At 43.8% G+C, this 11,728-nt stretch overlaps 1 protein-coding gene across 1 annotated transcript; it reads left to right on the top strand.

The window, feature by feature from the left end:
- The first annotated feature begins 320 nt into the window (after positions 1-320).
- LOC100194194 (uncharacterized) lies at positions 321-11,112 on the top strand. Its single transcript, NM_001359424.1, has 13 exons — positions 321-655; positions 793-2,020; positions 2,529-2,747; positions 2,852-3,075; positions 5,838-5,909; positions 6,011-6,082; positions 6,340-6,438; positions 6,990-7,061; positions 7,125-7,239; positions 7,909-7,977; positions 8,569-8,872; positions 10,096-10,207; positions 10,304-11,112. The coding sequence occupies exons 1-13, from the start codon at positions 524-526 to the stop codon at positions 10,721-10,723; spliced, it is 3,138 nt and encodes a 1,045-aa protein (NP_001346353.1). The 5' UTR covers positions 321-523; the 3' UTR covers positions 10,724-11,112.
- The last annotated feature ends 616 nt before the right edge of the window (positions 11,113-11,728 follow it).

Below are 11,728 nucleotides of genomic sequence, written 5' to 3'. Positions count from 1 at the left end.
TTAATCTATACCAATATATAATCTATCAGTTTAAATTTTGCAAAACTCATTCAACCAAATCACTCCACATCAATAAACCTCACTAAATTCACCAAACTATTTATATCAGATTTAACACCATCAAAACCAACGATTAAGTTTGCTGGATAACTTTCTCCCACTTAATCAAATCTAATTGACGATATTATCTGAGTCGTTTCTCATCCTTTCTCTCTCCCTACGACCTTGCCTCTCCAAAATGGTAGTGTTAACACCGGCAATATTTTTTTTTAAAAAAAAATCGGGAGTCTAGCTAACGAATTCATTTTTGAGCGGTTAAAGGAACTGATAACTCGAAGGGGACGATTGAGAAATTTGTCCGCTCACCATCTCGGTCGGCGACAGCGGGAAACCACTGGGCCTCCTGCACCTGCAGCCAGCAGCCCCGCCGCGACACGCTCCCCCGAGATCTCCAGCGCCCGACTTGGCAGATCCAGCAAGCTGCACCCACCGCAGGCGTGATCTCCTCTCTTGGATCCCGAAGATGGCGGCGGGAACGGAGGCCTTTGAGGCATACTTCCGCCGCGCGGATTTGGACCAGGACGGCCGCATCAGCGGCCAGGAAGCTGTCGCCTTCTTCCAGGGCGCCAACCTGCCGCAGCCAGTCCTCGCCCAGGTGCCCCTCTATACCCTCCCCTTGGATTCGCGCATTCGCCCACTTGAGCGTCCAATTTTAGGCGTGATAGCGGCGAACCATACTAGATCCTTGCCCCGCGGATTCGAACGCGTTAAGAGTTTCTCGGATGGGCGCAGGTATGGATGCACGCCGATCAGAACAAGACTGGTTTCCTCGGCCGCCCGGAATTCTTCAACGCGCTGCGCCTGGTCACCGTAGCGCAGAGCGGGCGTCAGCTCACGCCCGACATAGTGCAGTCGGCACTGTATGGTCCCGCCGCGGCTCGAATTCCAGCTCCCAAGATAGCCGCGGGGGCGGCTCGTTCACAGATGGGTGCTGCGGGGGCGCCTAGGCCTCAGGGGAGCGCTGCGATGACGCCCGGGCAGGTTGGAGCAGCTCAGATGAATCCGGCTGGCACACCAAGGCCCCAGGGAAGCGGTATGATGCCGACATCTACCCAAGTTAGTATGCTGCAGGTGAACCCTGGTGCTGCTCCAAGGCCCCAAGGGATCAGTTCTATGATGCCAGCTGCGAGTCAGGGTGGTGCTCTACAAGCAACTCAATTTGCTGCACCAAGGGCAATGCAGCCACAGCCTCCTAACCTGGGAATTACTCAACAGCAACCTTCTAGTACCGGTTTCATGCGGCCACCACAGGTTGGAACTCCAGCAGCTTCATTTCAAGCTCAAGCGCCTGGAATCAATCAAGGTTTGGTCCATGGAGGCAGCATGGAAGGATCTATCAGTTGGCAAGGCGGTAATGCTGCCTCAGTTGGAGGCATCCCACGAGCTATACCAGGAGCTGCTCCTTCTCAGACAACACGTGGATTTGGTCCAGGTTTACCTAGCACAATGGGCATGGTGCCTGGACAACAGGTACAAGCAATGTCTTCATCGCCATTGCCTCCACAGAGCAACAGTGCTGTTTTGCCTCAGAATTCAAAAGCTTTGGTACTGTCTGGAAATGGCCCTGCCAGCAGCTCTGGATCAAGCACAGACATCTTCTCTGCACTTACACAGCCAAAGCCAAGCTTATCTGCACCTCAGACAAGCTCGATTCCGAGTTCATCCAGTTTTATGGCCACGCCTACTGGCTCCCAGAACCTGACTAATCTCACTCAGTTTGGTTCTTTGCAAGGTAGCAGCCAACCTCAACAGACTCAGCCTATCGTAAAGTCCATTCCTGCTCCAGCTACACCTGTTGTCTCTGCTGGGATTTCTAATTCAGCTTCTCAATGGCCCAAAATTACTCAACCGGACATCCAGAAGTACATGAAAGTCTTTGGGGATGTTGATAGGGACAGAGATGGCAAAATAACTGGTGCAGAAGCTCGCACTCTGTTCCTCAGTTGGAGGCTTCCAAGGGGTAGGATACTGTCACCAACTTCCCACTACCCTAATCATGTATATCATTTACTTAGGTTTTTGTTCCAAACTTAGATTCGGTCTATGCTATCATACTGTTAAAATTACTGGTTAGCATTATACTCCCTCTGTCCTGTAATATAGTGCATTCTAGATATTTAGGACAGAGACAGATTAAGGGAGAACAAAAAAGACGCATGTGCCCTTACTTTATTTCCTAATCAGATGCTATCATGAACATGATCAATGATGATTGGTTGATAAATGGCAAGTAACAATATAATACCTACCAAATTTATGCAAGTATTTAATGCAAAACTGTTTTCTGTCTCTAGAATCCCTTATATCTGAGTACAATTTTTGAATGCTTGAATGTGCTATATTACAGGACGGAGGGAGTAGCTTTTTTTGTCCTTGTGGTTCTTTCTTTATGATCACTAAACATATCTCATAGTCTGAAATACCATAGCTATTGGTTAATGCATGTGTTGTTCTTTTAACCATTTCAGAGGTCCTGAAGCAAGTGTGGGATTTGTCTGACCAAGACAATGATGGCATGCTTTCTTTGAGAGAGTTTTGCATCGCTCTTTATTTAATGGAGAGGCACCGAGCTGGAATTCCTCTTCCCCCAGCCCTTCCTGACTCTCTTAGGCATGATGAGACACTGTTACGAGCTACAGGCTTGCCTTCAACAGCATACAATAGTCCATCATGGCAACACAATCAAGGTATACTTTGCTTGTCATCTGGTTCTTAATTGTCAGGGCATAGCTAAGGTAACATGACATCCTGTGATTTTTCTGTTCCTCACAAGCTAATTTATCTGGGTCAGGAGGATTACCACAAAGAGGCCCTGGAGCACCTGGGGTGCCTGCTGGTGGTGTGCGGCCACCCTTGCCATCACATTTGCATTCACAAACTGATGGAGCTAGCAGACAAGGGCAACCAAGATCTCACATGCCTGGGATGGATAATCATGTGGTAATTCAAGGAAACAAAGATGACAAAAGTGCGCTGAACCAGGCTGCACAGGAGGTGGTGGATGCTCCTAAGAAGGTATGTTGACCCCATCCTTGTTTCCTGAATTGTCTAGTGGTGATCATTTTGTAACTCCTGTTCCATTTTGATCAGGCTGGCTCTGTGGTGGTATTTTCACCCAGTTTATGCACCTTTAAATTAGCTTAGTTTGTACAATGCATTATAAGAGCTTCATGTGTGTCTCTTGGATAGGTGGGATCTGGGTTTGAAGTGTGGATCATTATGTGTGTCATATCTGGACTGGTTTAATGCAACCTGAGCTGTGTCCTCTGTATATTTGATTTCCCCCCTTTCTACATATTATGCGGGTAAGGCTTGTCGCTTAGGGTTGATTTGGTGACAAGGGGATCACGGGGGGATTGGAGGGGATTGAGGGGGAAATGAACTAATTTCCTCCTCAATCCCCTCCAATCCCTCTGTGATCCCTGGTCACCAAATCAGCCTTTAAAGATACTCTTCTCCAGACCTCGCACAATGCGGGAAGCCTACGGCATTGGGTACACCCTTTTTTCTAATTCTCAATGGGTCATGCTGTCATGGTCATTTCTAACCAGAATTGTTGATCTGTTGAATGCTTCAAACAATTAATATAATATAAACTTCAAACCCAAATATTTTCAGAAGATATGCCTAGCTACCAACATATATTATGAATGAGCTTGATGTCGATAGGTACATATTTAGTTCTTATCACTTTCCACTTGTGTACCCTATCACATTACTGCATGATGCAGCGACCCTCTTAATCAGCGTGTGAGCATAGGGAGGGTACTGCCACATGATTTCTTCTCTCCTCTCTACGAGTACCCATATTTTTCTCTCTCCACACCCATCTTCCTCTCTCCGCTGCCTCGACCACTGCCCTGGCCGCCATAACCTTGCCGCTGACCTCACTGCCTGCTGGCTTGCTGTTCACCCTCGCCGATCCTTCCTTGCTCTTCCCTAATCCCAATTGGGCACCTCACCGGCGACTACTCGCCCCTCAACCCGCCTCCACCACCTGGGTCCCTCCCCCTTTTAAGGTCGCCGGGATTTGAGACCCTTCCTCAAAACCCTAACTGCCACGGGGCATGGACCATGGAGAAGGAGAACTCAACAGCCATTGCCTCATCCACCGCCCCAACCCAGTTTCCAAGGCGTATATAAATTTAATTACACTCCTGGATATTATAGCATTTTTATTGTTTTTTTTCTCAAACACGGCGGAGAGCTGCATATCATTATATTAAGAAGGAAAAAAGGTGGAAGAGCCCTTACAACCAACACCACAAAAATCATACTACTAACAATCTGAATAGTATGTTACAAAGAATGAAACGACCCAACCAAAGCAAACATACTACACCGGCACAAGTAGGTAGGAGATGTCTTAGAGAAACTCAAACATACACTTATTACGATGAATCCACAAGGTCCAAGCCCTAAGGGTGACAACTGACAAGGGAATTGAGGCCTTTTTGTAACTGGTGCCCAATCCCAATGTTTACATTGATGCTTTCCTACCAATCATCAAAGAACTGCTCATCAATCTGCAGGGCAAGGAACTTGAGGTCAACTCTTTGTAGAAGTTTGAACCGTAATTCTCTCGCAAAAACACAAGACAGGATTGAGTGTTTGATAGATTCTTCAGCTTTTTTGACTGTTTTGGGTAGCCTTTTCTTTATTTCCAAGCAACTCCCTTTCAAATGGCATTTAGAGCTTGCTGAGTTGGTTCCATCGTTGCAATCATTGCATACTCCCTCCATCAAAAAACGTAAAACATATTTTGTTTTCTTTCGACAAGTCTTTGACCGACAAATGCTAAGTATGTCAAGGCCCATATATTCTAGGCTTATATTGCCCACGAGGAATTATCTATATGTTGCTGTTATCCCTAAGGTTATCTTTAGCAGAGGAGGCATGCACATGCGCAAAAAGCCTGCCTACAGTAGGAATGCGAGTGCACAAACGAGATGTCGCTTCCAACAGAGCTCACATGCGGACATGCAAATAGACTCGTGGAGGAGAGAGAAACCGTGGATTTGGGGTACGGGGAGGCTGAGCGTACATTTCTGTGTCCTCATCAACGCTCTGCTGGAAGGGTGAACAATTGCTTGCGAGCGCCACAAAATGCACACATGTGTCCGTTTGAGAGGTCTGTGCTATGCCCGATTTCCCATGACCGCAAATGATCAAGCGACGTGGGAGTTAGGGTAAGGATCATTGCTTGAAGGAAGGGAAGAAGTCTTATCTCCTTTTCGGTGTTTCTGTTTTCATAAAGTGAATGGTGCCCAGTCTGTTACAACCCAGCCAGATATAGTGGTTCACTTATTACTTACCCGACAAGTGGGTCCATGAAAATAAACAACCACTCTATACTATCTTTCGTCTCTAAAATACCACGCCAACGCTCTGGTCCCTGACAGTTTGCTAGAGATAGCCTAACAGACTAGTCATACACTCGAACATCAAAGGTTAATAAAACAAGAAAAAAATATTAATATACAACTTGCTGATATTAAAAAATCATGTTGTTAGTTTCATCTTTCATGTTGAGAAGTACTTCTTATCATTAAGATTTAGTGTCACAAAAATGTTGTATTAATTGAGTAATTGTTAGTAGAAGTCTTGGCCTAATGAAACAAAAACATGCCATGTATTTTTTTGGAGAGGGGGATGGGGTGGTATTATTTTATGCAAAATATGCTTTTGATTCTTTATTAATAGAGTAAACGGTTCTGTGCTTAAGGCAAAGCATGTTTCTCTTTTACTAATCCAACCTTCTCTTGTTTAAACTGAAGGTTGAGGTGGAGAAGCAGGTCCTGGATTCCAGAGAGAAATTGGAGTATTACCGCACAAAGATGCAAGATCTTGTAAGCACAATTACAAATTGGATGTAGTTAAGTCGCTGGACATTGTAATTGAAAGTTGTTTCCATCATTTTTCTAATTCCTTTATTTTCCTTTTCTTGAAGGTCCTGTATAAAAGTCGGTGCGAGAATAGGCTGAATGAGATTACAGAAAGGGCGTCCTCTGATAAACGCGAGGTACAGAATACTGCTTATAACGTTATGTATACTATCATTTTAGGTGGCTAGTTGTTCCTTTTGATCTGTAGTTTGATGATAAATTCTCAGACACATGCAAATAAAAAGTACAGAATATTGCTTCTTGCATTATGTCGACCAACACTGTAGTTTCTTATATGAGCCTTTTTAGTGCTAAATTCTTGGAGAGGTGCAAATCATGTTTGAGCTTTTGTTTGTTTTCCTCAGAAAATTTACTGTGGTTAATTTTGTGTCAGGTGGAATCATTGGCTAAGAAATATGAAGAGAAGTACAAGCAAGTAGCTGAGTTAGCTTCCAAACTAGCAGTTGAAGAAGCTGCATATCGTGATGTTCAGGTTTGTCTTTTCTACACCTTAGAAAAAATAGAAATTAGTGTTCATATACTCCCTCCAGTCACAAATAAATGATGGTCTGGACATCCACACGGTCTCAAAACACAATTTTGAATAGTTTCTTTTGTTAGAAAATCTTTATAAAACTTTGGGGGAAAATGTGTTTTTGGGAAACTATATATTTGAAACACATACTTGTATCATTTTTAATTTTCATACTTGGCACTTAAAAAGTACTCCCTCCATTTTTTTTGTTTGCCCAAGGTCCTTGGGGGAATATGATTCATGTTTTTATCTTAAAAACATGAAAGAAGAGATTTTATTTACTTTTTTTAGTCTTGGATGAAAGTTTGAAATGGTTGGCTTAACACAATCTCAAACACTGCTTATCTGTGGCTGGAGGGAGTATTTTTTTATTATCTTATCATCAGTCTCACATTCATATTTTTTTGTGATCTTGTCATTAGTCTCAGATTCATTTCATCCTTCTTGATTTATGCTCTCTTGATGGATTTGTGTCTTAAACTGGACTTTGTTCTTTATTGATTTTTTAGGAGAGAAAAGTTGAGCTGCATGATGCACTGATTAAAATGGTACAAGGTGGAAGTGTTGATGGTTTACTTCAGGTACACTGTTACTTTGCTAGGTACTTATTTTTTAATCTCTCAGTAACACCTGTTATTTCCTAGGTTCGAGCTGATCGAATCCAATATCAATTAGAAGAGATGGAAAAAGCTCTTAGTGAACGGTGCAAACACTTTGAACTTAAATTCAAACCATCTGCATCAGTTGAGCTTCCTTCCGGTACCTGGCTTTCCATCTCCATATTATTATTTATTTTATTATAATTGAGAGTCCAACTTCATGCTATGGCATGTTATCCATGGTTCTTAAGGCGGTAAGGCGAGATAAGGCGCTGGACCACCGCCTAGACGCCTAAGGCGAGCAAGGCGACGCCTTATCAACCTGAGAATCAGCAAAACAGCCCCATGGAGGAGGAAGAAAAAGAAAAAAAGAAAAAGAAAAAAGGAGAAGGAAGGGTTCGGAGGCCCAGCCCACCAGCCAGCCCATATAGTCCTTCCTCTGGCAAGCCTAGGTTGCCTCTCTCCCCCACCATTCAGCTGCTGCTGCCCCCGATTGAGCCGCCGCCGCCTCATATTCGTCGTCGCCGCCTCAGATTCGCCGCCGCCGCCGACGATTTGGAAGCTGCCGCCAACGATTCAGATGTCGCTGCCCTGGATTTGGCCTCCGATTTGGCCTCCGCCGCTCCCGAAACGGCGCCGCCCCCTTCCCCTTCCCCTATGCCCTCTTGCTGATTCTTACCTATGCGACGGGAACACCTTGGATCTTTCGGGCGCCTGGACGCCTAGGCGTCGCCTTTAAAACAAGGATGTTACCATTTTAATTTACTTCCTGCAGCCTTCAGACTCGTAACCTGCATATGCTGATAATTTCTGTCTTTATTTGTTATAGGTTGGGAACCTGGGCCACAAGAGGGACTCATTGAGTGGGATGAAGACTGGGATAAATTTGAAGATGAAGGTTAAATACTTCCACTGCATTCTCCTCTGCTATTACTCAAGCATCCCTGAAGTCTGGTTACTTTTTAAAGCTGGCAATTGTCTGTTTATATATCGGAGTACTCTGCATGGTTGCAAGCTGAGTTTTGCAATCCAGTGTTTGCCATGCTACTGTTTTAAAAAATATTTGTGACTTTACTACTGTGTGTTTTAAGAAATTCAATACTAGTAACTAATCTGTGAAAGAGACAAAAGATTTCATACCTTTTACACGTGTTAACGTATACTAGCAAAGCCATATCCTGAAATAAGCAACCTTGACTGTTTCTAAGCTTGATATTTGTGTAGCTGATATTATTTATTAGTGCCATTTATGGAGATAATTTTTCTGCTATGATATCCTTGTTTAGGTTCCTTTCATTGAACATACCAAGCCCCCGCCTCTGTTCTAGTGAACCTTCTGTTGTTAGAACATTGTTTGTGTGATATACTGTACATAGATTTTGATGACATGAGCTATTGTTAATTTTGTGTCTTACACTTGGGGCAATTTTTTCCCTTTCATTTCCAATTTATCACATCGTATTCCTTATTGAATCATATGACATGACAGGGTTTAGTATTGTTAAGGATAATGGTACAATACAGGAAAACCCAGTTTCTGCTGAAAATGGAAAAGTGCCATCTCTTTGGGATGATGGTGATATGTCTCCTGTTGCATCCTCTAATGGTCATATCAAGGAAGAAAGGCGTTACAGTGGAGGTGATCAAGTGGCTGAGAGTGAAATAGCATATGATTTTGGTGATGAATCTGTGAGGAGTCCTGGCAGTGCTGGAAGAAGTGCCTCAGGGAGTCCATTTAAATCTTCCGGCTTTGGCATGCATGACTCATCTCCCAGCAAAAGAGAAAGTTACAGGTACCTGTTTCAAACTTGGGTTTATTATGTGCATCCTAATTGATGACAATTCTACCCATGGGTGCAGCCAGAAACTGATTTTTTTTGGGGGGGGGGGGCAATGGACAAGTGAAGTATAATCAGTAGGCCCGGGAGGGAAAGACCGCCCTCCCGGCACTATATTAAGAAGAGATCGAAACATGGTCCCGGCCGAGAAAAATCCCCGAACCCTGGCCCCTCATCATTAGCAGGCCGTCACTGCTCACTCTGCAACGGCCCAGCCGAAGGGTGACGCCCAAGATGTAACCCGGGAGCGGGCGGGGCACAACGAGGGTTATATGCTTCATAAATCTCAATCAAAAGAAAAGTACATATCTGTTATTTGAAATTGGAAAGGGTAATTTAGATAGTGATTGTTGATTAGATTAAGAGAACACCACTAGATGATTAGGATTAACTGCTCATAAACTGAAGATAAGCGGATTAATCATTAGAAGGCAGGCACATCAGCGATGTCAATTTGGCTGGCAACACAGTGCCTTGCATGATCATGTCCTAATTCCACTCCTGCGGCACCGTGTTTAGTCGAGCTGTCCACAAGAATGACGAGAAGGCCGAGCCGTCAAGCAAAAGAGAAGACAGAGAGACGATGCGCCCATCTGTTTGAGCAAGACGAAGACTGGGCAATGCTTCATATTCACCACACCGTGAGGTGAAGTGGAGCCACCAGATAGGCCTAATATAAATGGGCTTCAAATATGCTTAGCGTTTTGGATGAATTAGGAGGAGATAAACAGCTATTAAATACACAAATCAACTATAGAATAGAGGGACCAGCACAATGTGGGGGGTGCCAGCCCCCCCCCCCCCCCCCCCCCCAGCCCTTCCTTCAGTCACTTCTAAAAAAACTCGACCTTTGGTGGTAAGACAGCCCCTCTTATAGGTCAGGAAAACTCCCGAACCTCTCCCTACCCATACATAGCGGCACCGTAGCCCATGTGAGAACACGACCGCGACAGGGACGGGCCTTAGACCTATGCTTTAACATGGGACAGACGAGGAGATTTTTTAAAAACAGCCTGAAATTCGCTCCTACACGGAGTCGAACTCAGGACTTGAGCAGTGTTATTCAGACTACCTAACCAACTCAACTAGAGACCCCTCCGCCACTTCTAATAGCCCTCTCAAAAAAATGTTGGATATTCGTGTCCCATACGAGAATAACTCTTATTATTTTGATGCAGTGACCATGGTGGTTCTGAATCCGTTTTTGGTGACAAGTTTGCTGATGAAACTTCCTGGAACTTTGATGATCAAGATACTGACTCTGTTTGGGGTTCTACTGTACTGAACACTGTGAGCTATGCAGTTTTTTTTCTTGTTATGATAAGTGAACTGTTTCTGGTTCTGCATATATCTCCCTACTGTTTCTAATGAACTGTTTGCATACAGGAGGCCGACCAACGCGGTGGCACGCATAACTCTTTCTTTGGGTCGGAGGCAGGCTCACCAAGTGGCGCTAGTGTATTTGGAAAGAAGAGGAATTCATTCTTCGACGATTCTGTTCCAAGTTCTCCTGCATACACATCTGGGTTCTCTCCAAAATTTGGCGAAAGCCGTGACGATAGCTCCTCTTATAACTTCGGGAGGTTTGATTCCTTCAGATCCCAAGACACTGGATCCTTCCCTCAGGAAAGCCGTTTCTCCAGGTTCGACTCCATTAGCAGCTCCAAGGGCGAGAATGTATCAGGATTTGACACAGGGAATAGCTCACGAAATTTTGGCCGGTTTGACTCTTTTGATGACGCCGACCCATTCGGTTCAAGTGGACCTTTTAAAGCATCGGGAAGCCGGTCTCCACCCAAGTTCTGATATGCTCTCTGCTCTGATTAGGGTTTTGTGTCTTGCGTCTTGATTTGTCAATACAAGGTTTAGATTCTTTGAGCGAACTCTGGCGTAACATGGATTTTTTTACCTGACATTTCTTCCATTTTCCTTATGTGCAATTTTCGAGTCCATCTCACGCACAAAGTGGACAGGTTTGGGTTTATATCTTTGTTTTTGTAAACATTTTTTCTGTATCTTGTAAATTACGCCAAGTCTGTCTTTGTTTATATAGTTTACATGTATGAAACAACTTCTCGCCATATAACCTATTATTTCCTTCACTATATTAACGTTGATATGGTATAGCAGCAGGAAATGCTGTACTTACGTTGCTATGGTCAAAGATATTAGGGCAGTTGCCCCAGCAAAACTCCACAAGCTAGCCTCCTCTTGAATGTTCTGCATGATTATGTTTTTTTGATGGGATTCTGCATGATTATATTATAGGGTGTTTGATTTAAGTAATGAGCTAGTTCATCATCTTCTTACTCATTTTTTTGTTTGGTTTGTAGAATAAATTTTAGTTTTGGAGAATAAAATAAGTTTATCTATCATCAACCCAGTCCTCAGTTAGTTAGTACTAATATATGAGGAATGAGATCATCCTATTAAATTTGAAGAATAGATCAATGGTGCACCATCTCATTTTAGATGGATTAATTCCTCAAATCAAACACCTTATTAGTGTTTAGGGAAACTCATTTCTGTGTTTTCAAATCTGCCACACTACCAAACTCACAATAGAGTTGAAACATTTTTTCTTTACCCTTCAATTTTGAATAGCAAGGATTTCTCCCTCTAATTACTTGGTCACCAAATCAAGCCGACAGGATTTTAGCACTAATTGATGAATGACAATATAGCCACATATAAGAGATCCTTATAACCGTGAGGCGAAGCACGGTCATGCACAATAAACGCTGTTGGCAATTGCCAACAGCCCGCTTCAGATCAGAGCGCCACCTATGGCGTTGCTGATACTTCCAGTGC

This window comes from Zea mays, chromosome 1 (genome assembly GCF_902167145.1).
Source record: "Zea mays cultivar B73 chromosome 1, Zm-B73-REFERENCE-NAM-5.0, whole genome shotgun sequence".
Taxonomy (NCBI): domain Eukaryota; kingdom Viridiplantae; phylum Streptophyta; class Magnoliopsida; order Poales; family Poaceae; genus Zea; species Zea mays.
Note: the sequence above shows the minus strand (reverse complement) of the source record. Positions and strands in the feature narration are given on the sequence as shown.

Excerpts from the sequence above, each read along its gene's own strand:
- LOC100194194 (NM_001359424.1), top strand. The coding sequence starts at position 524 with ATGGCGGCGGGAACGGAGGCCTTTGAGGCATACTTCCGCCGCGCGGAT. Across the intron at positions 6,083-6,339 it reads CGTCCTCTGATAAACGCGAG|GTGGAATCATTGGCTAAGAA; the intron begins GTACAGAATACT and ends ATTTTGTGTCAG. Across the intron at positions 7,240-7,908 it reads ATCAGTTGAGCTTCCTTCCG|GTTGGGAACCTGGGCCACAA; the intron begins GTACCTGGCTTT and ends TATTTGTTATAG.